General features: G+C 36.5%; 1 protein-coding gene across 1 annotated transcript; it reads right to left on the bottom strand.

Moving 5' to 3' along the window:
* Positions 1-1,906: 1,906 nt before the first annotated feature.
* lepr (leptin receptor) lies at positions 1,907-27,695 on the bottom strand. Its single transcript, XM_056750706.1, has 21 exons — positions 27,441-27,695; positions 25,133-25,193; positions 24,058-24,117; positions 23,617-23,669; positions 20,924-21,121; positions 17,979-18,087; positions 16,350-16,531; positions 14,221-14,354; positions 13,744-13,882; positions 11,230-11,502; positions 10,987-11,092; positions 10,671-10,894; positions 9,857-10,008; positions 9,425-9,578; positions 6,927-7,006; positions 6,608-6,821; positions 5,645-5,848; positions 5,473-5,550; positions 5,088-5,181; positions 4,024-4,099; positions 1,907-3,517 (listed from the first exon to the last, which is right to left on the bottom strand). Exons 3-21 carry the CDS (start codon positions 24,072-24,074, stop codon positions 2,750-2,752), a joined length of 3,255 nt encoding a protein of 1,084 aa, XP_056606684.1. The 5' UTR covers positions 24,075-24,117; positions 25,133-25,193; positions 27,441-27,695; the 3' UTR covers positions 1,907-2,749.

The raw sequence follows: 27,695 nt of genomic DNA, 5'->3' as shown, positions 1-27,695 counted from the left end.
AAAACTCCAGAAATATTACGTACTATACAGTACATATGTGAGGGAACACTTAGGAATTAATATATTGCATTTAAAACAATTGTGCCCTGGTTTTATGGGTACATTTTTTGAAATTGAGATTTATACATAATCTGACAGCTGAATAAATAAGATTTAAATTGATGTATGAGTTGTTAGAATAGGACAATATCTGACTGAGATACAACTGTTTAAAACTCTGTAATCTAAATATGGAGAAAATTGCCTTTGAAGTTAATAATCAGAGACACTGTGGCAGGCCATCCACTCACAAAAATAAAGTTTTTATATACACTCACCTAAAGGATTATTAGGAACACCTGTTCAATTTATCATTAATTCAATCATGGTGGTGGTGTAATGGTTTGGGGGAGGTTTTCTTGGCACACTTTAGGCCCCTTAGTGCCAATTGGGCATCGTTTAATGCCACGGCCTACCTGAGCATTGTTTCTGACCATATCCATCCCTTTATGACCACCATGTACACATCCGCTGATGGCTACTTCCAGCAGGATAATGCACCATGTCACAAAGCTCGAATCATTTCAAATTGGTTTCTTGAACATGACAATGAGTTCACTGTACTAAAATGGCCCCCACAGTCACCAGATCTCAACCCAATAGAGCATCTTTGGGTTGTGGTGGAACGGGAGACTCGTGCATCCCACAAATCTCCATAAACTGCAAGATCCTATCAATATGGGCCAACATCTCTAAAGAATGCTTTCAGCACCTTGAATCAATGCCACGTTCTGAAGGCGAAAGGGGGTCAAACACAGTATTAGTATGGTGTTCCTAATAATCCTTTAGGTGAATGTATTAAGGGTAGGACTTACAAAATATCTTCATGGAACATGATCTTTACTTAATATACAAATGATTTTTGGCATAAAAGAAAAATCGTTAATTTTGACCCATACAATGTATTTTTGTCTTTTGCTAAAAATGTCCCCGTGCAACTTAAAACTGGTTTTGTACAATTAGTCAAGACCTTAGCACAGATAACAGAATTCAAATAACATGCTTCTACTTCATAAACGGTTTCATCAGACGTATGTGCCTGATCCATAGTTAATTTCCGGTCTGCTTTTACTTATATGAATGTATATTTAATTTATCATTGACATCGATGTTTTATTGTATATAAAAAACTGCTAGCGGTTTGCTAACTTCACCCAGGCTATGAGTAAATCATGACGTATGCTGTAAGGAGGTGATGGGCGGGCTGTTTGTACCTACCCGCACACCAAAGTTACAAGTGTGATTTCAACTGATACAGGGTATGCTTAGGTAGCAGCGGCAGTACATTTTGTCCAGTTAAAAGTTGTCCTCCCATTTTAAGGTTGAAAAACTCTGTAGCGTTGCCTTAAATATTTGACCTTAAATCATTCAACCTGAAAAAACAACAACTCAACAGTTGAATCTTTGTAGTGGTTTACATTAATGTTTTATTGTATACTATTATATTAAATTACATTAAAACTACTCAACAGTTGATTCCCTGCAGATGTACCGGACGGAAGTTTTTTTGCAACATAACGTTTGTTTACGTTGGTGTTATAACCGTCTATAAAGGAGTGTTTAAACTGTATACATTATTGAATGAATAATTCTAACCAACATTAACCACTTTGTGTAGCACAACCTTTGTAAACACTAGAAGAAAATGCTTGAACTGTAAAAACAACTGGCATAAAATCTATTTTGATTGTATTGTTATGTCTTTTTAATCTCATAAAAATGTATTGTGTTGTGATTTTTTAAATATCAAAATTTCTAGTAGAGGCCAGAAGAAACATCTATTCTAGTTCACATAAATGGACGCATAGAAAAAAAATCTGAAAAGAATCTCTAGAAGTGTTATGATAGAATAAAACAAAGGTTGATTGCAATAAATAGTTTATTTTGCCCAGAGAAATAGACCAAAATACATCTACAGTATATCAAATAATACATATACACACATTCTTCCTCTGTGACATATATACATACCCACATTTATTCACTGACATTTATTTCAACCTTAATTTCACGAGAAAATATCTAACACTGAAAATAGATGACATTTTTTATACTCAAAATATTTGAGTTTCTGAAGCACTCAGACCTCACTGAAAAAATACACATTCATATTGAATGATTAAGCCCAATGTAAACGCACACATGTGGGGAAACCTATTCACAACCCTGACTGATGAATCTTCTCAAAATGACCCTTTACTTATAATACACTGAGCTTTATACTGCACTTCATGAAGCAACTAAAATGCACAAACAGCCACTAAACCATGACTGTGACCAGGGTGTACATGATGTCACACTGGGAGACAAAATAAAGTCCTTTTTATTAAAGCACTTCATTGCAGTTAAGTGTGGTGTGTTCAAGAAGTAATTTCAACCTACAATCATTTATAAAAGAGTCGGTGAGATGCAGTTGGACAGCAGCAAGTTCCAGCAAACAACAGGCTGATCATCAACCTATCAAAGGTTAACTGTGCTTGAGTTGTGGAAAGTCTGAGTGTAAACCTTCAATAAATTAGGAATCGCAACTGGGTTTGTAAAGGATTGGCAGGGAAATCATGAACGGTCTGGAGTTTAGAAAGAATGAGACAGTCATGTCAAGTTGGGGGATATCACTGAGGCATCCTCATAACTTCCCTCCATCCGGAGAAGAAAAACGTGATTCCACATTGAACCACTAGGGGGCAATGTTGTCTTTATTATTATCATTTCAGGGTGGATCAATACTTTCAGTTTGAAACTGAGGCAGATAAAGTGGAATACTGTGAGATGCAGTATTAGAATCAATGCTTGTGTAATTGTTGGCCTCCGATTGGGGCTTAGTATCCGTCTTCATAACAAATTCCACTTTGCAAAGCTGGGATTCTTCATTCTCATCCTGTTCATCCTGTGCTTCCTCGCTCTCTGATTCATCATCGTTCTCCTCATCCTCTTCCTTTTCATTCACCGCCAGGTAGCAGAGGTCTTTTCCACCACCTGTGCTTTCCGAAGCTTCATATTCTGAGGTTTCCGAGAGCTCTTCAACAGAATTGTATAAACTGGAATGGCGAGGATTGCCGCTGTCCAAGCAAACAGGGTTCTCCAGGTCCCAGAGTCCTCCGGGGAAGGAACCGGAAATGTCCGAGTTGTTGGCAGAGAAGTTGCCTTCGTCGCTGGAACTGCTCAGACTCTCCTGCTGCTTTCGAAGGAGGCCAGGCGGATCAGAGAGAAGAATGGCGGAGTACATCACTGAGGACTGACCTGATGTTTCTGGTGTAGCGGAAGCCGACGCCTCCAGAGATAACGGTTCTGAAGAGTCTCCCAGAAGAGGAGAGCCGGTTGACGTTCGTTCGATGTTGACAGAATTCTTGTCTTTTCCACATTCAAGGGCTTGAGGTTTATCAAAGACCTCCATTTCACAGATCCTCTCAGAGACCAGCAGCAGAGGACAGGCAGTGAGACCTTCTGGGTGAGGGAACAGGTTTTCCATGGTTTCAATCTGCAGAGAGATGAAGGACAGATATGTTTAGAATCTAATCATCAGATAGCTTGATTGATTTTATGCAGAAATTCGTTTCAAAATATCGTCAACAAATCATGGAGGATCAACATATAAATTGTAGTCGATGTATGGTTTCTTTATTTCTGTTACATATTGTTTTTCTATTTATTAACAAATATGTGTAAGTATAACCCATAATCCCCAATCCGCTGTGGTCTGGTTTTATGCCATATCCTTTTGTTCAATAAATACCTTAAAAGTTTAGTTTTTCGTAAATTTTGTGCCATTCTTTTGTCACCTGATGCACACAAACCAAATCATGCAGATGCCAACACTGCTGCCTGAAAGCCACTCATTCATTTAATACATCATGAAACTAAACATATAAAAACAATCTCGGCCCTATGGCACACTTCACTCTTTACCAAGAAAAACATCATTGTGTTGAACACTGAACACGGATAATCCTGCAAAAACAGATTTGAACTGATTTATATACTGACCTGCCTAAAATCCATTCCTTTTGCCCATGAGCAGTTGTAGGGGTTTGGGATGTCCTTCCACATTAGTTTCTTCATACTGTAAATGACATAAATTATGAGATTAATAACTTTGGAAATGTCCTTTCTTAATAACCCAAAACATCTTTTGAACATTATTATAGTACATGTCCTGTAACTACAAAACATCATGTTGTCCATTGAGCTGTTTCTTTACAAAGTGAGTAACTCACAATATCATTAAGCACATTACATATTTGGGATTTTAGGTACTCGACATTGGATTTATCTAATCATAAAGCATTGGCATAATAGCTCTTATTCCACCATTATGGCTGAGAGCTTCCTGTTGCACTCGTGTATTCGACCAGCCTTTTGTTAGCAGCAGAAATTGAACAAGTTCACACTGGATTTAAGCAGAATAGGTGACGCTAAATGAATAAATAAAAAAATTCTGCATTTTGAAAGCTAAGTGAACAAAAGAGCTGCAAAAAATACAAATGCATAGCAGCCGCACCTTAGATGTGTCACATTGCTTAAGTATTATCAGCTATTCAATCGGTACATTCGTTATAACAGGAACATCTTGCGAAATACCCGCCCTTGAGCAAACTTCCTACCGGAGAATTATTGAGAATTACTGCATTTGTGATTTATGTACAATGTATTACATTCCTTGGCACAATATGAACTCCTTTTTTATACCTTTACAAAATCAGTGCCTATTGTAGTTTTCAACTAAATTTATGACGTCTTTGTTTGAAAACACTTTCTCTTTTTATATTTTTACCTTATAGAATAAAAGACATTAAAACTGTACAGTAGCTACATTTTAACTGTGGGAATGATGTTGCATATAAATGCATCTAAAATAAACCAAAACTATGTTATATTTTAACATCTTCTAAATTTGCCAAATGGTTCTTGTGGCATTTTTTTCATTCAGCTTCTTGAGGTCTCAACCTGGAAAGGTTTTTAATAGTATTGAAGGAGTTTCCAAACTATAACTATTACATCTGAGGCTACAATCCAAACTATAACTATAACGTTAATGTTGTAGGTCTTACTGGTTTTGTGACATCATAAGTGTGATGAAGAGCACTATTGAGAGGAACACAATGATCATAAGGAGCATGTAGGCAGCAGGGTCTCCTCTGGTGGCTGAATGACAAAACAAAATGAAAAATTGTTAAACTTCCATGATAATGATATGATGCATTTCATTGCGTAGGTAATTAATTTAAATTATATTTAAATCAATAAATAAATTACTGTTTTATAGTACACTATTAAAATACACAGTTCATTCCAAATGAAATGTAATTTAAGTATATAATGGCAAATTCTAGCATTTTAAGAGATCCATGTGAGTCGAACTAAATAACATCAGGTTCGTGGGTTGTAATGCCTTGTGTAAACAATAAAGATGACTGCAAACGTCTCTCTGCCCACCTGTGCATTGTACCGACTCCCCCTCACCATCCACAAACACCGGATACAAGGTGAACTTCTCAGAACCATAAAACCGTCCTGAAAGTTAAAAAAAAAACTAAAAACTGTCAGAGATCATTTAAAATGATCATACGATTACTTTGTTTCATATTTTTGCATTCTAGAAACCTACGGCAAAGACAGAGATCTCTCGCGTTGGGCTTAACTCTGACCCACTGTGTTCTCTCAGTTGAGGACCTGTTTTGTTCAGGGCCTTTGTTCAGGTCCAACCATTCGATGACAAATGACTGAGGCATGGGTTGATCAGATAATAATGTCCAGGATAGATGCACGCAGCTAGCGTTAGCCGCCGCGCTGAATGACCGCACAGAACGTCCTATGAAGCAAAAATAACTCAGAATTAGCTCAGAAGAGAATGTCAGGGTGTTCTTTTATATTTTGTTTTATATGTATTTATGTAAAAAAATCTTCTTTATTGTAAAAGGCATATGCTATTCTGGGAATAAAAAGTATGTTCTCTAGCAATATAACACAAAGCCTCCAACAAAGCAATGAATGAGCAAAATAAGGTCTGGGAACATGAAAACAAAGGATGGCATCAACAGAAAAGGAGCTGAAATATTTCAGATACATTAAATGAAATTGCTCAAAATGAGTCCAAAATGAGCAAATTTTGTAATCATTTATTCAACCATACGTGGCTCAAACTCTGTATATTACTGTGAACCACAAAAGAAGATATTTTGAGAAAAATATGGTTTTGAGTCCATCCAATGGAAGTCAATGCGGGCCAGTATTGTTCAGTTACTGACGTTCTTCAAAATATCTTCAGTCATAAGAGAGTCAGTCATACAGGTTTGGAATGAGGAAATTATGAAATCATTTTCATGTTTGGTTGAATTATCCCTTTAAGATGATTTATTGTTAGGCATTTTTCTACAATAGAACACCTAATGTGACTAAAGTCATGTTGCATACAAATGATGTCTCTAAAAGGAATCTTCAATTTTCCCACATGCCAGGTGTGAGGAAAGATTTTGTCTGAACATTTAGAAATCCTTCAATTGCCTCAGGCTAAATGCCAGGGAAATTCATGTGATGTTACAAGAAGTCTTTTCAGGGCATGTCATCTCACGTTTGGGTTGATGCAACAGTGTGATGTTCCTATTCCATGTAGAGACGCCCAATGAGTTGCGAGACAAGACGGAAACCGTGTGCGTTTCCCGCCTCCACAGGAACGAGTAAAATGGAACCAGAGATGTTTCGTTTGACCAAACAACCCCTCCTGCAGTGTGATGTACGATCACGAGTCCCTCCACACAACTGTTTGGATCTCCTGCCGCGACCGGCTGCAAAACAGATGACCAAACCTTCATAAATCAAACTCAGCATAAATCACAGTAATTCATGAACACTGTTAGTGAGAAAACATATTATCTGTTCTAATGACCAACCAAGATCAATGTGACATTTGACAAATTCCTCACGGGATCCTCTTGAATGATGCGCCAGAAGTCGGGTCCCTTTTCTGGTGCTAAAATGATACCACATAAAAGTCATGATGTTATTTTGCTCAACCACTCTTCCACTAAAAGTGTGTAATTTTTGGAGGATCTATTGACAGAAATGCACTATAATATACATAACTAAGTATAAAAGCCTTACATAATGAATTGATATGTTTTTATTACTTTAGAATGATCTATTTCTATCTACTTTGTCATGTTGTTTCTACAATAGCCCTTAACGGAAAAACTGTTTTGTATATACGTTATCTCACTAGGCAAAGAAAGTGAAAACGTGATGACATCTTGGTCCTGTGAGAGCCACCGTAGTGCTTCGAAAGGGAGGGGTGAGAGGTGGAGGGAAACGTTGGTTGCAATTCGCAACCTCACCACTAGATGGCACTTAAAGTTTCCACAGTGCTCCTTTAAGCATGTTAAAGTTACACCATTGAAATGAAGAGATCTACAGAATATAGGATATGCCTCATTGTGTGACTGACAATTTTATTTTATGCAGACAATACAGAAAAATGCAAATGTCCGGAACTATATACATAAAGAGAAAATGGCATTTTAAAACTGTAATTTCCATTTATGAAATTATGAATATCTCTATGCCACTATTTAATCGAGGTGCACATCAATTTTATCAATACTGATACAATTTGGACATTGAGTGACAGATAAAGTGACAAGTTTACACAATGTATATACTGTATCTACAGCTCATTATCTACAATGGCCAACATTTCTTCAATCCTTTCTCAGCCAAGGAAAAAGGTGTGGCCCTATGCCCTATAACAACATACTTACAATAACAAACAAGAATGACTTTGATAACAGACTATATGCTAGAATACTGATGTCAACCCGCTCTCAACAGTTACTTCAGGAAAAAGTCTCAGCATTACTTCTGTACAAATGGACGCTCAGTCTGAAAGACAACTGTGCACCAATGTTAAGACAAAGACATTTATCAGTTCACATAGACTTTGAGATGCTGTGTTGTGGGCTATGTGTGGTGCATTTTGCAAATGTGACTTTCTATTATAGTTTGGATATATTACATTTTCCACTAAAGGAAAAACCAATTTATGTTTAAACCCATTTAAATGATTACAATCACACAGACAAATTAGACTACACCGTTGCGGTGAGAATTTATTCAGGGATTGAAGTAACTCAGAATTGTGGTGTTATTTTAATCAACTTTCAATAAATTCAACATCCTATTAAACATTTCATTTAGTCTTATGACAATTGCTCCTACAAATTACAAGTTTAGTTCTTGGGGAGAATATGCGAGTAATGTGTCAAAAGTTGTAAACTGTATTTAAGCAAAATATGCATTTTTTAAAAACAAGAAATAAAATCAAACATCTACATTCTGAGTAAATCGTTAAAAAAAAATGCCCTTTTGTGGCCATGTATGACTGTGCACCTGCTTATGACTCACACATACTGTACATATTTGTATTATAAGCATCAAACATTGGCAACTGTGAGGAAATCACAGGTGTTGTGTTTTGTTTTATGTAGCACAATGCTTTCTTAGAAAATCTGTGTTTTTTTAACACTCATGTCACATTGAGAAATAAAAGATTGTACCAAGATTAAGGTCCCACGCAAAGCCATAAAGCACAGCTGCATGTCATACAGGTAGACGTATCCAGACAAGGACGCCGTCTTTGCCTTACAACTAGTTAAAGCTTTAGTATTTGGACAAACACCACACTTAAAAAGCTCTAAATTAAGTTGCAATTGTTTAAAAAAAAAAAAAAAACCAAAACATTTGAAAAACCTGTATGTTGGGTGTATGTACATTTATAACTACAAGTAGGATTCTCTGCTATGGTGAACCTGAACACACGTGCAAAGTGTCAGTTGGTTAAATGTAGTTAAGGTAGAAAACATGTAGAAAGTCAAGTTATTTATAAGAAAAGATCCAGCATCATACGTTTGCCGATGAATAAGGAATGCTATGTTTACAATTCGCAGCCATTGAATTAAACATCAATTGTACAAAATTTAGCGGCATCTAGTGGTGAATTGCGAATTGCAACCAATGGCTCACTCCCCCTCCCTTTCGAACCACGACGGTGGCTGACACAGGACAAAGATATTTTCAAATTTTCGATTCTTTGCTAATTATTGCATTTATAAAACACATTCTGTAGAGCAGTTTGTCCGTTTAGGTGAATGTAGATAGAAATAGCTCATTCTAAGGTAATAAAAGCATAACATTTCATCATGTATGTCTTTATACACTTCGGAATACCGTTTATTATATGTTATATAATATTATATGTTTATTATATTGCATTTCTGTCAATAGATCTTCAAAAAAATTACATCCTGGACCTTTAAGACTGTTGGAATAACTAGGCTGGTTTATACTGGGTTTCAAAAGGTGTATACCTCTGTTCTTAAATAAATAGTACTCTTACCTTTCCTATTGTAAACAACCGAAGACTGACTCTTGCTCCAGTTGCTCCAGAATCCAGATCCATTCAGTCTTTTACAGCGAACCTCTACCTTATACTGAACGCATGATTCCTCAAGAAAAATCTCTACCTGCGATTCCAAGAATGGGCCGAAAACCTGAAAGAACATGCATCTGTGAAAGCCACTGAAAGCAGACGAGCACCCAGCACACCCATCTTGCCTCTAAGGAGATAATTACATTGTAAAAATAATAAAAAGTTGAAGGCCACATGAGTGCACAGTAAGCAGAAGATTTAACTAGGGTACATTTACCTTATCGTTTCAATCAGGGACAGAACAGAACTACACACGAAACATTTATACACAACATTTTATTCATTCGCCCTGGTATCATTGGCCACCTAAGACTCCAGCTTTCAAAATGTTCTTCCTACCTCCCAATGCATATTAGCCATCCCACGCAGTGCCGAGAAGCGCAGCTCGTACTGCATTTCGTATACTGGTAAAGGAGGCCGTCTCCACCTTACATTCAGGGTTTTATTGGGTAAAGTGATCGCTTCCAGGTCGGAGGGGGGAGATGGTTTTACTGAGTGAAAAATGGATGAGATTGTTATATACTGTAGCTATTGTTACAAAAACTCATATTAACAGTATAACAATCTACTGGTCTTTCATTTATAATATTTTATGAAATTTAAAGTGACGGTTTACCCAAAGATATAAATTCAGTCACACTTCAGTATAGGGGGCAATTCTCTCTATTAATAAACCATTAACTACAACTTTTTCTCCCAAAAACTCTTAATTTACTGTTTATTAATAGTTACCAAGGTGGTTGTTAGCTTTAAGTATTGGGTAGGACTAGGGGTGTAGAGTATGGTAAACTGCCAATATGCCAATAACGGGCATGCTAATAAACTAGTTAATAGTAAAATCGCTCCCTATTCTGAAGTGTTACCAAAAATTATTTTAGCATTTATTCATCCTCATTTTGTTCCAAACAGACTTTTTTCTTCTGGAAAAGACAAAAGAAGATATTTTGAGGAATCAGGTAACCAAACAACTTTGGACCCCGTTGACTTCTATTGTTTAGACACAACCACTGAGACATTTCTAAAAATATTTCCGTTTAGTTCAACAGATGACAAATGACATGAGGATAAATAAATGATGACAGAATCATTTCTGGTGAACTATAACTTTAATCTATGTATTACATATGAACATACTGAAACTCTTGGAACTCACCATAGTCAATGGGGGCAACATAGACAGGAAGTGACCTCACTTTGCCACGCCCTCCTTCCACCTCCAACCAGATTTTGTAGCAAGAGAAAAGGCTTAGGTTGCTTAAAGTGCACTCCCTGTGGTCTCCTGCTCCGTAAGGACATTCCTTAACCGGAGCGGATAATTCTTCAGCATCTTCATTGTTGTCCATCTTTAGTACGTCTTCACACATTGATTTATATTGTCTACAAAAATAAAACAGGAACATGACAATGCCCCCTAAAAAAACCCCAACAATCTGTAATAATAAATGAATGCAGTATAGAAGTACGCTAACCTGTACAGAAATCTGACCTCAGCCCAAGCGCTCTTATTCCATTCGCAGGTCATTGTGTCCACCTTTGAATTCTTGCTTTGGCAGGTAATATCTGCATTAAACATCCCTGAAAACAAACAGACACACCTTCAAATACTCATTGTGAACTAAGTACACGTTGTTTTTTTAAATAAAGTTGAGAATCTCAATGATGTTGTCTTAGCTTTTCAAACAACTGCTTGTTTTTCATAAACCACGACCCACCTTCAGTGTACATTTTGGCGTAGGCAATGGTGCACTTGAACCTCTCTCCCCATGGGTGGCAACACATCAAAGAGTCAAACCCTGGGCTGGTTGCCTGGAGCGTGACCGCGCTGACCCGCTCGTTGATGACCCTGTACTGGCTTTCCGGGATCTTCACCTGCCCGTTCAGCAGCCACACGGCTTTGCTGGCGCTCCAGCTGCGGTTGTGAAACACGGCGTACAAGGTCACATCTGAGTCAGGTGTCGTGAAGACCTCAGTGGGGATGTAACTCACTTTGAGAAGAAGATGAAGAGAGAGAGATACAAAGTGAAGGATTTTCAGTACACATACAAATGAATTCATCAGAATTCAGAACGGTCTCCGTGCAAGTTGGTGGATTTGGTCAAACATCTGTTTTTACCCTAAATTCAAAATAGCATTAATAAGATTCAAAAACATTATATACATATATATATATAGCATTATTGTTTTCGCATCTTCATGACAAATAAACTTATGTATGCACAATATGATTTCATGCATGTTTATTTTTTTTACAGGATTGTGCGATCTGTCCCACTTCAGGCTTGGTCCCTCATCAGAGGGAAAGATGTTTGTGTTGTTTTCTTAAGACTCTTATTTAGTTGCCATGGTAACTTTTCCCGTGGATTTTCACAATATGCTACAACCCAAAAGGTATATCATCTTAAAAAGGTCACAAGCACGTGCAAAACAACAGGTGCCAATATCGCATGAGAAAATCCAGACACAATCAAGCTAAAACATTAAGTAATATTCAGACATGTAAAGGTTAAAGTACAGTAATGACTGGCTGCTATACCTCCATAATATTCATCATAATTGAAATTCCTTTCAGCTTCTTCAACATTGCTCATGGGCATTGCTGTTGTGTGGGCAGTTAAAAGCCAGAGAAGACGATAGAATAAAGAAAGACCCACATGTCTTCAACAAAGCTAATAAAGAAAACTTGTGTCTTCATTCAGGGGACCAAAACACGTAGAGATTCTTATCACGGAAGGTGAGGTGAGGTGTCGAACATGAGTAATAATACAACCCACAGAAATAATATAATAATTTTGCTTTCCTGTGGCTCAGTGGTTAGAGCATGGCACTAGCAATGACAAGGTCAGTACGATCCCAAGGGATTGCACGTAGCCAGAAACAAAAAAATATATAATACAATGCAATGTAAGTCACCTTGGATAAAAGCGTCTGCCAAATGCATAAATGTAAATGTAATATGAATGTACAATTTAGTTCACGCAAAAATGAAAAATCTTTAAGGAATTGCTCACTCTCTAGTTGTTCCAAACCAACCAAAATTTCTTTGTTCTGAGAAAAACAGAGAAAGATATTTGGAAGAATGCTTTTAACCAATAAAGTTCATGTCCACCATTGACTTCTCTAGTAGGAAAAATAACAATGATGGTCAAAAGTTCCCCAGAATCTTTTGCTTTTCTTCAAAATGTTTTTCCTAACTACTATGGTAGTTAATGATGAACCAGAAATCTCAGTTGCTAACATTTTTCAACTATCTTTCTTTTTGTGTTAATCAGAACAAAGAAATGTATACAAGTTTGGAACAACTTGAGGGCGAGTTATTCATTTTTGTGTGAACTACTGCTTTAAAATGTGTAACAAAAAAATCCCAAATGTGTACTATGTGTGACAACAAAAAATTGAAAATAAATTGTTAATAATATACATATATATTAAAGTTATATTTGTAATATAAAATAGATATTCATCTTCTTTTTTCATTTTTTCCAATTTTTTGCTGTCACACCATAGGACAGCTACCCATATACTATTATTTTATTTTCAGGAAAAACGTTTAAAATAGCTAAGAGTCCCTTTATTCAGGAAAATGTGCACAAATAATTCTCAAAATCCTCCAGTGTACATCGGGATCAAATGTATACTTATAAGTATGCAAAAACATTCTATGATGGCCTGAGTTTTTTAGGCAGCAGTATATGTTGTACACTAAATGCTTTAGAAAAAACATCAAAAACTGACTTTAGCATTCCTTTTAATTCCAAACAGTTCAAAGGATCATGAATTATGGATGCATCTTTAAGAGAACATTTCAAATGATGTTTTGAGAGCATAGCAACAAGCCATAGTGCCGTACATTTACAGAACAGATTTGAATGTTAGACATGAATTATTTCTGTTCAAGTAGATCTTCCTAAAAGGCCAACAAACGAAATATAAAATATGGGCCCTCATTTGCATGAGGTTTTAATGTACACTAAAACCACAAACGTATTCTCAATGATGTTAGGGTAAATGTGCTGACCTGTACCTTCTATTGTTGACAACAGTAAAGCACCCTTTTATAAATGTCAACATTTGCATATATACTAATTTTGCAACCTCCATATCTTAGTAAAATTGGGAGGAAGTCATGTAGATCACAGAGTATTAATTTACTGTTTATAGCTCAAACACATGCAGCATAAGTGGAAGCCGTATTTAAGTTCAATCCTTCTGAACTACAGAATCCTTACCATCAAGTGTGAAATAGAAAGGTTGACTCCATTCACTCCAGGTGTCAAAGCTGTTTTGGCAACGCACTTGAACCATGTATCTGACCCCAGAATTTAGCTCATTCAAATGCACCCATGAACGACCTTTGATCTTCACCACCTAAAAGAGCAAAGGTTCATACTGAAAGACTAACTAAACACAGATACTAGAAAAAAGGAAGAACTACACTTTTATTTATTTATTTACAGAGTGTATACTAAACATACATTTCTTTAAAAAGTGTGGATGTAAGAATTTGGGGGAATGGTGTCAAATAATGCAACGATGGAGTTACAATAGACTGTTTCGGCTTATAGTGCATGTACAACAAAAAATGTAAAGGACAATTTACAATTAACCAGATGTTATAGAACGATAAAAATCCTGATATCACCCAGAAGAGGTTTATAATACAGTTAATCTCATGGATGCTATAAAATCAAACTAGTGCGGCTGACCTCCCATTGATGACGTGATGAGTTGGTTGAGTATCGGACCTCACAGCTGTCAGGTTGTGTGTAGCTCCATCTAAATATCACATCACCCTCAGTGGTCACATTGTAATACAGATTGACAGGTGGCTCTGGTGTTCCTGTGAAAGAGAGGAAATCACAAAATATAAATCCATTTGCAAACCATTGGCTCTCTTAAACCAGCCATATGCCACGGGATTGATGATTTAAAAATGTTTTGCATTAAATGTAAAAAATATGAATATTTTATTTACATGACATCTCATGTTATATTAGACGTTATTACTGTCCTTATTGACACGGTTTAAATAAGCTTAATATAAAAGGTCTGGGAAAAAGTGACTTTTCACTTAAGTCAGTAGAGTATATCGATATACGCTCGTATTAAATCTATTATTCCAAAAACAAATAACTGTTTTACAAATGAAAGGAAAAAATGATTGACAGTCACCAGTGACATACCTGTGGCACGTAAATACCAGGATAAAGCCATTGTCATGATTCCGCTATCATGTCATGTTTATTCTTATTCTTGCAGCGGAGTCATGACTAAGTCTAGGGTTTTGTGTGAGAAGGACATGGCATGGCTTAGATTTTGGCTGTCATGCGCCTTCTCGTGTCTCGTCTATGGCCCCGCCCCTCTCGTCTCCTCGTTAGCTTCCCTTGAGTGTTTTATTACCCACACCTGCCTATTGTAATTATCCTTTATTCGTCTCCCTATTTAATGCCCTTGTATTCTCTGTCCTGTGCTCGTTTGTTCTTGTACATAGTTGTAACTTTGCTCGTCTGAACTGCTGTACCCAGGATTTATTCCATACGCTGTGTCCCAGCGTTTCTGCTCCAGCACTCTGTTCCTGAGAGTTTTTGTTAGTTTGTTACCCTACGTGAGTTTTTCGTTCCTGTTTTGGCTGTCTTTGTTAATCCCCTGTATTTTACCCCATTGTGGGTTTTTGTTTTGTGTTTTATAAAGATATTTTGTTACCCCGTACCGCTGCCTGCATTTGGGTTCTTCTCTATCACCACACGTTTCGTGACAGCCATCTTATGTTATGCATTAAATATCTGTTATCTACATTTAATGTATTACTTCCAAACACATTATTCATTATTATTGTAGCACAAAATGTCCTGAAAAGCTATTGCATCATATAAATGCAATGTGATTTTTTTTATAATTGCATTCTATTAATACCAATCATAAAAGCAGTCTGTATATAAAAGCATTATCCCTCAAACCACTATCTCAGTGACTCTAACACACTATAAGCTCTTTAGTAAATTGCCCACATCTCTGCAATTAATACAAACAGCCTTAGCTTTCATTCATTTAATGATCAACTCATTTTCTTCCTTTCCAGCAAGCTCTCAATGTATTCAACAAAGAAGAAGAAACCAGTGTCAGGACCCCCTGTTCACTTTTAAATAAACGTACATTTCATTGGTTAAAATCTCCCATCATGTTATTTTAACCATACAACGGTGAAATTAAATTTTACTGCCTTGCAACCACTTGAGAGAGATGTGTTTCCATCAGGGCCAGATTTTGACGACAAAACAAACACATTTCTATAACGCTCATGCTTTTAACACTACAAATGTTCATACAGACAAAAATAAATATTGTCAGTATTTATGTTGACATGCAAAGGTTTGAGTTTGGGACCCTGTTGAAGATTCATTTGCAAAACTGTACAAAATCTAACCAACCAATAAAATGATAATATAACTTTTTGTCTTTATTTTTCTCATCCAGAATTCACAATGTACACATAAGTTTTTGTTATTTTTGGTACAAAGCTAAGCAAAGATAAAATGTCAGCAATCAAAAAGGCTGTAGAACATTTTGTCAAAAGGGAAAAGAGCTATACTCTATCTTTACAGCTTTAAAGTAAACATGTACAGGGGTGATAGCTCTTCCAGTATGTGGTAGAAATGAAAAGGCTGCTTTCATTTTGATAAAAGCTGATTCCAACGAATTCAAAATTCCCAGAACTGGACTCTAATTCACTTCCTCTTCAGTGACTAGAAGCTATGTAACAAATAACTCTAATTTTACAGAAAATATAAGAGATTAGAGAGATAGATGACAGACAGATCAAAAAAGAAATTCTTACGTAGATGATATGTGTTGATCTGCATCTTTGGTGACATTGCAGTAGTCCCATTCACAGATAAACTGATGGACAGTGACACAATTGAATCATTGCCATGAAGAGAAATGGAGCATGTGGCAGTATCTTCCCCAGCACATTGAGTAGTATGGTTTGTTTCATTTGAGAGCAAACCCATCTCAAACCTACAAGAAAGAAAACGTTGGTTTAGAACAGATGTGATCTTTGCTAGTTTGCATACCATTACTGCGATTCATAAGTACAATATACACATTTTCAAATCCATAAAAGATCTCATTACGCTCTTAATGATGCTGTCCTGGTTTTAATTATCCATGAGTTGAAGAAATGCAGTAATATTTGTACTTGAATTAAACGGTAAAAGTATAATCGTGAAAGGATAACAACTTAAAATAGTTATTTAGAACATCCTTGAAATGTCATCGGCGTGAACATAGAACCCATTCTCAAAGTTATAGTTCAAAGAAAAAATCTTTCATCATAACTTTCTTCCTTCTGCAGAACACAAAAGAAGATATTTTGAAGAAGTTGGTGACCAAGCAACCTCACCCTCCATTGTCTTCCATTGTATGGAAATACATATCTTCCGTCAGCACCTGACCGATCAGTTCTGACTGTTTTCTACTCTTTATTTTAAAATAAAATCAGCACTGTATCCGGTGGAAGGCTATATGAGACCAGTTTTATTGCATTTATGCTTTTTGTTGTCCTTGTATTCTAATTATCTCATTTGTAAGTTGCTTTGGAAAAAAACGTCTGCTAAATGTAAAATGGACACAAAACCACTGAGACATTTTGTGTTCCACAGAAAAAAGAGTCATATAAAGATAACACATTAGGATCAAAAAATATATGACAAAATTTATTTTCTCTAATTTGAGAGATCATCTAAAAAATGAAATTCTTTGATATTTGATTTACTGTATATTCACAGTTTCTATATTAATATATGTTACCCTGGACAACAAAAACAGTCTTATGGGTACATTTTTCGAAATTGAGATTTTTACATAATCTACAAACTGTATGAATAAGATTTTTATTGATGTATGAGTTGTTAGAATAGGACAATATGGCTGAGATACAACCGGTTAAAACTCAAGAATCTGAGAGTTCAAAAGAAATCTAAATATTGAGAAAATTGTCTTTAATATTGTTATCACGGGCACTGTTGCAGGCCATCCACTCACAAAAATCAAGTTTTATATATTTATGGTAGGAAATGTACAAAATATTTTAATGAAACATGATCTTTACTTAATATCCTAATGATTTTGCCATAAAAGAAAAATCGATAATTTTGACCCATACAATGTATTTTTGTCTTTTACTAAAAATGTTCCCGTGCTACTTAAGACTGGTTTTGTGATCCAGGGTCACGTATATGTAGTATGACCCCAATTATTATATTGAGCAGAATTTTAGGGACTGGCATCCTCTAGTCACCATTCATTACCCTTGTATGGAAAAGCACAGAATATAAAACCAACGCTGTTTGTCTACTCGTCTGTCTTCAGTCAAGCAAAGAAGAAAGTAGAAGTTAACGTCGAACAATTTCCTTATTTGTCTTTAATCTTAATCTGGACAGGTGAAAAGAAAGAGGAGACTTACACTAATTGTTGTGGGCTTGCGGCTGGGAGTGCTGCTCCGTGACCCTTTGCATAACAAATCAAATTTGCCCGTTCGCCTTCAAACAAGCACGAGATGTCCAAACATTTTCCTAAAAAGAGATTTAATTTTCTTTTTAGTCCCTTTATTAAATTAGCAATTACAAGCCATTCATTATCAAATTACTCCTGTCAATACACAGTCTGATTAAATGGTTTCCCAATAGTATGAAAGATACAAATGCAATCCACTGAATAAAGCGAAACACATAAAACACAAACATTCAGTCTGTTTTCGATCAAAGATTTAAGCACACACTACCATAAGATTCCAGTCAAGTAACCTAGGGAATATTTTCATCTTTGATCTTGAGAGCTTTATAAATGCTTTATCATGTTATGACTAAAGAAAATAAGCACGTACCTCTAAGAATTTGTATCGATTTCTTTTCTCTTTACCTCAATAGGATCGCAAACCAAACACATTTTAAATTTAATGCAATAAATGTAATCTGTTGAGTTCAAATACTGATCTGCGGCTTACAACAGAGAGGGCAACGTAATGAGAATTGATTAACATGAGAAATTCATTTACTGGTCCAGACATGTGAATACTTTTCTACAATCGCCCTAAATCCTTTTAAATTTTGCCGGTCTCATCTGGTTCACGTTAGGTTTGTCTGTCCAACTACCTAGACCATCTCTACTATGCACATACAAAAAACAAACCTTGAATTACATGAATTTTCATTTGTTTTAAGTACTTCGATGAATACGAAATATGAAATATTCATAAATATAAACAAGGCAATGGTAAAACAGACAATTTGCCTTTCCAACTAAGTTATACTGATAGAATACAATGAGTTCTGCAATACATTCTTGTGTCCCTGTAGCTTGAAGTTGTGCACTGCACTAGCGACGGTGAGCTCATGAGTTCAGTAGCAACCCAGTATCACACCGAAGTTTGTAACAGACACTCTGTTCACTCGAAAATGCGCGTCAGTGTCACGCTTTGCCTCCTCTAGGCGTAAACATGACATGGATGTATGAAGGTGGAGTCACGTTAGCCGAACGGGGCCATTTTTTCAATGTTTTTATGATTCCTGACGTGTAACGGGGTACATGGTATTTTGTGTAATTGTATTACTTTGTGTGCACACTTTAGACGCATTTAGTATGTAACCCGACCCAACCCCTACACCTTAACCTAAAAGATTGTTTATTAAAGCAATAATCCCCTAGAAGCGGTTACAGTGCATTTTATAACAGCTAAGGGTATTGTGCCCCTTACGTGAAGCGTAGTGCCTAAAACCCTGTAGCTGTTATAAAATGGACTGTAACTCACTGCTTTGCGTGGCTTATTGCTTTTATAAAAAACGGTTCCTATATATGCTTTAGAAAGGTTTCATAAAATAAAGTAAATAAAAAGTTATTTAGGTTATGTGGTGCGGTCAGCCGTTATATATCGGGGTATTTTATAACAGCTTAGAACTCCGTTTAGGCAATCAGAATCAAGGACCAGAACTGACTGTTTTATAATATAAAACAAAACACATAACAGGGGGATACAGCTACAGATGCTATTGATTCAAAAAGTGCAATTATTCCGAGCGTTCCGAGCCCAAAGATCCTCTTCTCTGTCCACCGTAAAACTGGTTGCGGTTTCTTACAATTTAAAAAATTACCATCTTCTATAGTGGAATGCCATTTGCTCTTGTGTGTCTCGTGACCGGTTGCGTCATTACTTTCGCTCACGTTATAAAATGGCATTGGCTGTCCAGGTCCCATTACATCACCAGCTAAACTGGAGTGTATATGGCCCTACACCACTGCTTGCGTTCCTTTCTATTCAATCCTGTGTATGATAGCGTATGACTATAAAAGACTTGGAATGCAATGCGACCTGTTCGTAATGTTTTTATACTGTTTTTGGTTTGTGTTTTAATAAATGCTGTGGCTGACTTTTATTTGCTTGTTGCGTGTTTAATAATCGTTGGAAGGTGGGTAGGAGTGTGTTAAAGTCCCCGTGAACCGGAAGTTGTGATCGTTTTTACTTCCATATTCTGACACATTTCCGGGTGAAAAGGAATTTCAAAGGAGAAAATGAGTGGGTGTGGCTTGCGATTTTCACTGCCAATTGATTGGATGTGTAAAAACAGATGATTTTGATAATAAACTGGCAGCAGACTGACAGTTAGAGGGGAGGAGTTAACGGATGCTCCGGTCAAGCCGTCTAATATCAATTCCATTTCAGCAAGGTGGTGCATTTTCAGATTTTAACTGAAGATTGTAAGGATACATGAATTTTAAAACGAAAATAACCCACATTGTGAGCCATTTACTATAAACGCTGCAATAGTTCATGAAATGTAATTTTTATTTTACTAGGACTTTAAGGGCTCTAAAACATTTATAATTTTATATATACAAGTACAACAAATACATATTTATAAAATTGTTTCAGTTTACAAGTGCAAAGAACTAAGCCATGTTCATGCCTAAAGGAGGCGAGGGTGACACTGACATCCATTTTCGAGCAGACCAGCGTGTCAATTACATGCTTATATGCGGCGTGATACTGGGTTATCAGTAGAAGTAACGTAGTGATAAATGTATCTTATAAATGTTGCTTTGAAAACAATTGTTTAACGTTAACGTTCTTCTTACTATTTCAGCTGACGAAAAACACTAGAATTTATAAAATGCTACTGTAAATTATTCAGAGAACAAAATCACTGTTAGCAATCACTGTAATAAAAAATTCCAAAACATCACAGTCATAATGAGCAAACTTATTGAAATTTTCCATTGACAATTGAAGAGTTAATTTGCAAAATCCTTCTCATTTATTTTCATAAATGATTAAAAACGGATCTGTTTTTGCAAATGAGCTCTTGAATTATTGATTACTAAATCTTATTTATAATATCAGCAAGATTAGTTTACCATAAGGGGGTTGGGATTTCCTCGACGATTCTGGTTTTGTATCATTTATCAGTTGACACTGTCCTGAAAGACCACTGGTGACAGCTAGTTGACTTCTTACACTTTGATCCGATGGCACCTGACAGCAAAGCTGAACCGTCCACTTCAGGTCTTCATAAACCCCACCACGGCCATCACTGGGACTCAAAGTAGCAAGACCTGGAACATACGAATCTCAAAATGAGTGACGTTGAAGCTAAAATTTGTTTTAAACAAATGCATTTTAACAAAATCTCAAATGCATTTAACGGTCTCACAGTGAAGAAAATGCCAGAGAGAAGTATTTGAAAAGTCTGTTCACTATGAGGTACCAGGTTTATCTGTTACATTTCATTAAGCCGGTTGCTTTAAAGGAGACAACAAAAGCAGTTCGGCTCTGGAACATCAGCAAATAATTACTTTCCTTCAATGCCTTCAAACATCTTGTTTGATCTTGTTGAAAGAATATTACATATTTAATTTTTAAATTACACATTTTATTTTAATTTCTTAAAATGCTCATAGTTTTTCTTTGTAAAATGCTGGGTTGTTTCAATCCAGGTTTGTAGAGCCATGTGTAGAGCCAGCCGCTGGTTAAAAATTAACCCACAAAAGCTACATTAGTTGACCCAAGCATGGGTTATAAACAACTTGGCATAGAATAATTTAAACCCAACCGTTAGCTTTTTAAATAACCATTTAATCAATTTGAAGAGTGTCTTTGTAAATACAGATTTCCCAGAACTCTTCCCCATCTTCCATTAGTTAGACCAATAGCCCGCAGTCACAGCAAACCACCCCACTACACCACAGTTGCTGGGGGTCAATCATTTTTTTAAAGTACAATAGAGACACGGTATTTACAATATTTTCTTTAACCCGAAGATATCACTATAGTGGACAGCTATCAAAAAGCCATTTAATGAGCATACACAGGTTTTAAAGGAGCCAGTCCTTTGCTGTTTTTTAAGCTTTGATTATGTTTTTTGGGTGTTTAGAAATGCTTTATATTTCACATATGTACATGGGAAATATGTACATATTTCAAGTCTATTGTTCACCGCTGTCCCTCTTCTAACAAAACGACTGAATTTCATCCATCACATATAAGTTCTTCCTTCCCAAACGCACTGATTGGTAAAGCTGACCAGGTCTGTTGTGATTGGTTCTCCGCTTAGAGTGTGTGTGTGAAGATTAGAAGGCTGTTGTGATTGGTCGGTGCCCCTCTCAGTGCACGTGCATTCATAGACTTTGGCTTTTAACAATAAACAGTTACATAGCGCCAACTTCACTTTATCAGTTAAAAACATGTGGATCGAATTGTAACGGAGGTCTACTAACGGAGGTGTACCTGCATCGGACCGGTTATATGAATTAATAACAGAAGCGTTAGTTTTGCCTTTTTTTTTGGACCCGAGGTGTATAATAAAACAAGCAGATTGACCAGGAGACATTTGCAAACAGGACTTCAAAGGATGTTTCATAGAAGTGTTTTAGAGGTAAGCGCACACACACAATATCAGTGTATTACACAGATCATCTTTCACAGCCGATGTTAAAGTCATGGAAGCTGTTATTTGACCGTTGGTTATCTTAGAATGTGTGTAGCTGAATTCATATTACCAGCTGTAAGACTGTGATGAAAGTTAAAGTAGTTTAGCGTGTAGCTCGGTCAAATGTTTACGATAACCAAACACTACTCCAACGGCTCTTCCTTTGCTCTAAGGAAGGCCTTGTCCATTTTTTGGCGTATTCCTTTGGGCGGAGGTTATTAAAAGCACTCGGAATGGTGACATTCTGTACCCGGGAAGTAGAGGGCTGTAGTCCGATTCCAGCCGTTCTCTGTAGTCCTTGAAAAGCGAATTCTGTTAAAGATAATATCTTGCTTGGCACTGAACGTTGAGCTTTATCATTTTTCAGGTATTGTTAATGCTCTAACAGCAGCAATACACACCAACTAAAGATTGAAAAATGGGATCGCGGGGAATGGTGAGTTCCACACCAACCATTACAGGGGACTATAGTACATCATGCTATACACTATATCCTAGCGACGAGCCATTGTAATTAAAAAAACATGTATAATGTGTAAAAAGTTTTTCACACTCTAAGACCAATAAAAAAACAGGAAAAAATCTATCAATGACATTTTTTCATAACTAATGCATGAAAGGGTTAAATTTGTCCTGGCACATTAGGTAGAAAGACGTCAAAGTATTTTATATATATAGTTAATCTATAAAATGACTCACTTCACCATTTGAAACTTTCCCTTTGTTATCACGTAAGCCCTGTTTCATCTGTACATCTGTGAAGCCCTCGGCTGGTCATTAATGTTTAAGCATCTGGTTCATGTAGAGGGTGTGAGTAGCTCGCTACCTCTTCCCGACTTTAAATCTCCCTCTTGCTCTCCCTCTTTTCTTATCTCTCTGTACATTCATTAGCCTCCTGCTCTTTGTGCACACAACCATGTGCCTCGCTAATGTATCTGTGAGGTGGGCAGAGGCATTGCTGACAGCTTGTGGGTGTCCAGCCCACTTTAAGGGATTTGCCACAACAGCAAATGGGAAATGGAAAACAATATAGACACTCGATTGGTCAGGATATGACACACTGAAGAATAAAAAAACAGGAAAGAATAATTTAAGTAAAATTCACATCAAGCAAGAACTCACCTTGTGAAATGATACTGAAATTCACCAGAAGTGTAAGCGAGATAAACAGAGACCTGGGGGGAGAGAGAACATCTGTAAAATGGTTCAATGACCCGCTATCATCTTCCACAGTGGAAATCTGTAAATTCAAAGAGTGTGACAGCACTTCGCCAGTTTACTCAAACGCTGCAGGCAATCTCAATTTGGGTTTCTTTTACAATGCTGTTGGCAAAAACAAAGTGAGTTTTGTGTGTTATGGTTAAAACATGAGTTGTGTTTGGCATGATTATAGGGTGTTGTTCTCATGGCATTGCTATTTAGTTGCTTAGGTGATCGAAGTTTTTATGAAATTGCTGGGGTGTTGTTCTAGGGGTTGCTATGGTGTTGCTAGGTGGTTACTGAGACAGATACTCAAGTCTCTAATAAGTCAGATGCAATTTCCATGTTAAAGTGACAGCTCACCCAAATTCTTTCATCATTCACTTGCCCTCTTGTCATCTTAAACCTTTGACTTTCTTTCTTCTGCAGAACACAAAAGAAGATATTTTGAAGAATGTTGGTAACCAAACAACGGTGGTACCCATTTACTTCTATTGTATAGACACAAAACTAATGCAAGTCAATGACAAAATTTATGGGTGAACTATCACTTTAAGTCCCATGTCATGCACCACCGCTTTCGGGTCCAAACCCTCTATCAGATCCGAAATGCAAACAACAAATACGTTAATATACTGTGCTGTCCTTATTAAACCTTGAATCTTCATTTTTCCTTATTTTTATATTTTGGCTTACATAATATTTATTAATCACCCTTTATGTTTGTCACTAGGTTTAAAAAATCGAACCAATAAAAAGTAAGAAAAAGAGCTTGGCAACTTTGACACAACAGTATTAATCATTTAAATTGTAATGTGTTTTTAGACTTCCTGAAGAAAACCCAATCAAATTTGGACATCCAAAGTTCCGGAAGCACAGTGATGATACGCTCATGCTGTTCTGTATGACTAACAAAAACTCAAAACCTTGATTCTAACTTATATCTGCATATATCTGGAGACTGCAGTGTACATTTTGAGTTTATAAAAATTTACCTTAAATGTATGATAATAGTGCTTGAAACGAGTGAAGCTTTGGACCCAGAAATGGTATTCCTTACGTCACTTAACAAGCGATTCAGTGAAACCAATGCTTGTCTTAGCAAGAATTCCTAATGACTATTGATCAACCAGTATTGATCACCTTACAATGAAATCTCTTTCGATCAGAAAAATAAGGACAACATCTGTATAGGAAAAAGGGGGATTAAAAAGATAATTAGAAGAAAGCGCCGTCAAATTCTTTCACCAACAACAAAAAAATCTTCAGCACATGAATATATGACAACTGTATTTCCACAAAATGACTAACCTATAAAATGAACAGCAATGTAGTGTCCTCTCAATAACAATTAATTAACCGCTAAGAAAGGCCAAATCAATAATGTGTACTGATGTAATGTACTGAAATCAAATAAAAAACAATCAGAGGTACTTACATCATCTTACTTGACTTCGAGCATCATTGCACTTGTTGATGAAGAGATGAAGTAGATCAGTCTGTAATGAACAAGAGGCAAAGAGAAAAGAGAGAGGGGGTGAGAGAGCAAGAAAAGAATGACGATGGGCATACGTGTAGACTAATTTGATTCTAACTGAATACTCTCCAAATGACTATGCTGATGAAAAACATTGACATGATTTCGCTCTCTGGATAACAGTGCGCAACCCTGACTCACTCGATGGAAAATACGAATTACAGCAAAGCGGTCTTGTTTTTTTAGAGAAGGTGCAGAAAGCCTCTGGCATTAGACATATCAGACAGTAAAAAGACACCAGTTTCTGAGTGAATTGCTTCCCTTAGGAGGCAAAACACCTTTCTTTCTTTACGTCACTGACATGCACGACTGCCCCCCTAAATCCTCTTCATATTCCGGAAATTAAAACACCATTATTCCTCAGGGCCTGGATCTATGCAAGCATTGTTTGATTTTAATTCCTGCATAAACTTGCTATCAGAAGCAACGGCCATTTGTTTAAGAAGAGCTATTTCCTGCTATTTATTTGTGTTTAATGTGAAATCTAAAACCTGTTTGGCACAATGGTGTGATGTAATGACCTAGTGAGCAAAACTCAGAATGCCATCTCCCGGTACATGAGATGCATAGGAACATAAAAGACAGTGCTTTGTAAATAAATCACTACAACTCCCATAATGCAACGTTTTCCACACCATCTGTTAATGCCACCTGGAGTACTGTGAAGAAAAGATGATAAACCAAACATGATATACGGTAAAATAATCTGACAGAAAACAGATTCAACCTGAATATGGAGGGAGTCAGGCAAGCAGTTTTTCACTCAAAGCCTTTTTCCAGGAAGGCCCATGTGATAACATGTCATATATGCATGCAGCCTCATATCAAATCTCAAAACTACTATAACAATGTTCCATTTTTGATACAATAACACCAAATGCTCACCAAGATGACTATTAACACAGAATATATGATACGCCCGTTCAGATCAGCTTAAAATGGAAAGGCTCAATGGTCTGTCTCGACCTGTATTTTTTAAATGGAATTCTTGATGCTGGATGTTGTTTTATGTATTATATTGATGTTCTACAACTATTATCTTGTAAATTAAATGGTGCAAAATAGAGACAGTCTATTTGACCAATATTGCCTATGTTTACATAAGCGTTGTTCAATAGCTCGACCTGATTTTGCCAAGTGGTTGATGTCCTCAGGACAACATATTCTGTTGACCTAAAGACAATTTTTTTATAAATAAAACCTAAACCCACACCAAACCCCAACCCTAACCATAACTTACCCCTAAAATCAGAGGGAAATGATAAGTGAAAAACAATGGTCTAGATTCTAGAAGAACCTAATCCTGATTGGAAGATAAAACTTAAAAAAAACTGTAAACTTATTTCTTTAATCTGATTGGCTGATTTAAATGTTGACCCAGGGTCAACATGATGTTGTCCTGGCAAAAACCGGAGAGCCTCGTTGCTCCTTGCTCAATATTAGGTTTACATGCTGCGTTTAGGTGGTTTTCACAGAATACCAACATTGATTGAAAATAAAACAAACAAACAAACGAAAAATGAAATATTCATACAATAAAGTATCATACTTATTCATTACTGCCTTAAATAGCAAAAAATGAGTTTGATCTATGGATCTATACTCAGTGTGGCTTTGGCACATACTTTGGTCATACTGCATATACGCTAGGCTATATAATAAGTTGACTAACAGTCCTTTAGCCCACATTTTAATACAAAGAAATTTACAGATTACAATTCCATCAGAAATATTTAGTAAACGAAATCCCATATCTTGGCTGCATTCCCTTCACTTTCACTTCATTCATTCTTTCTACTTCATGGAGACGGAAATCCTGACATTTGCTCAAGTGAGGAAAGAGGAAAGCATGGAAAAATGTTGCCTCCACGACAACCATAGACATGAAAATGTGCCTGTGTGTAAATACACTTTACACAAACTACCACATTAAGCGTTGTCGTCATCCTTACAAAAAAGTTCCTGTAGCTCAATGTCATATTTTCTAATCGATAAATTACACAAGAAGAACATAACGTTACTGGTAAAAACGTGTAGCTACTATACAACTACTATATAACGTCAACGTTACTTCAAATGTATGCACAACTTAACTTAGATATAAAAACAACGTTATTTTTCTGCGCGCACGCACACAAACGACATACTTCAATAAAATAGTCCAATCGTTCAACAAAACAGTATAAGCAAATGTACGAAGCACTCTTACCGGTATAACCTCTCCCTGAGATCCGCTTTAACTCGCACGCAGTGAGTGAAATATTTGCAGAATGTGGCACCTGTGTTCAGACTTCTGACTCTACACAGAATCGATCCAACTAAGTCAAACCCGTTTAATCCTCCAATAACAGATGAGGATAAATCGCCGGATCTGTTAGAAACTAAATCATTCCTTCTGTAATGGACCATCTACACGTAGAAGAGCTGTGTGACTTATTAATGTTTCCAGGGCTGTTGTGAGGTT

Source organism: Triplophysa dalaica, chromosome 6, assembly GCF_015846415.1.
Source record: "Triplophysa dalaica isolate WHDGS20190420 chromosome 6, ASM1584641v1, whole genome shotgun sequence".
Classification (NCBI taxonomy): domain Eukaryota; kingdom Metazoa; phylum Chordata; class Actinopteri; order Cypriniformes; family Nemacheilidae; genus Triplophysa; species Triplophysa dalaica.
Note: the sequence above shows the minus strand (reverse complement) of the source record. Positions and strands in the feature narration are given on the sequence as shown.

Bases quoted from the DNA above. Each gene is read 5' to 3' on its own strand.
- lepr (XM_056750706.1), bottom strand. The intron at 14,355-16,349 runs GTAAGAATTTCT...TCTCTTTCACAG, and splicing joins GATCAACACATATCATCTAC to GAACACCAGAGCCACCTGTC. The intron at 10,009-10,670 runs GTGAGTTCCAAG...TTTTTCACTCAG, and splicing joins TGTTGCCCCCATTGACTATG to TAAAACCATCTCCCCCCTCC.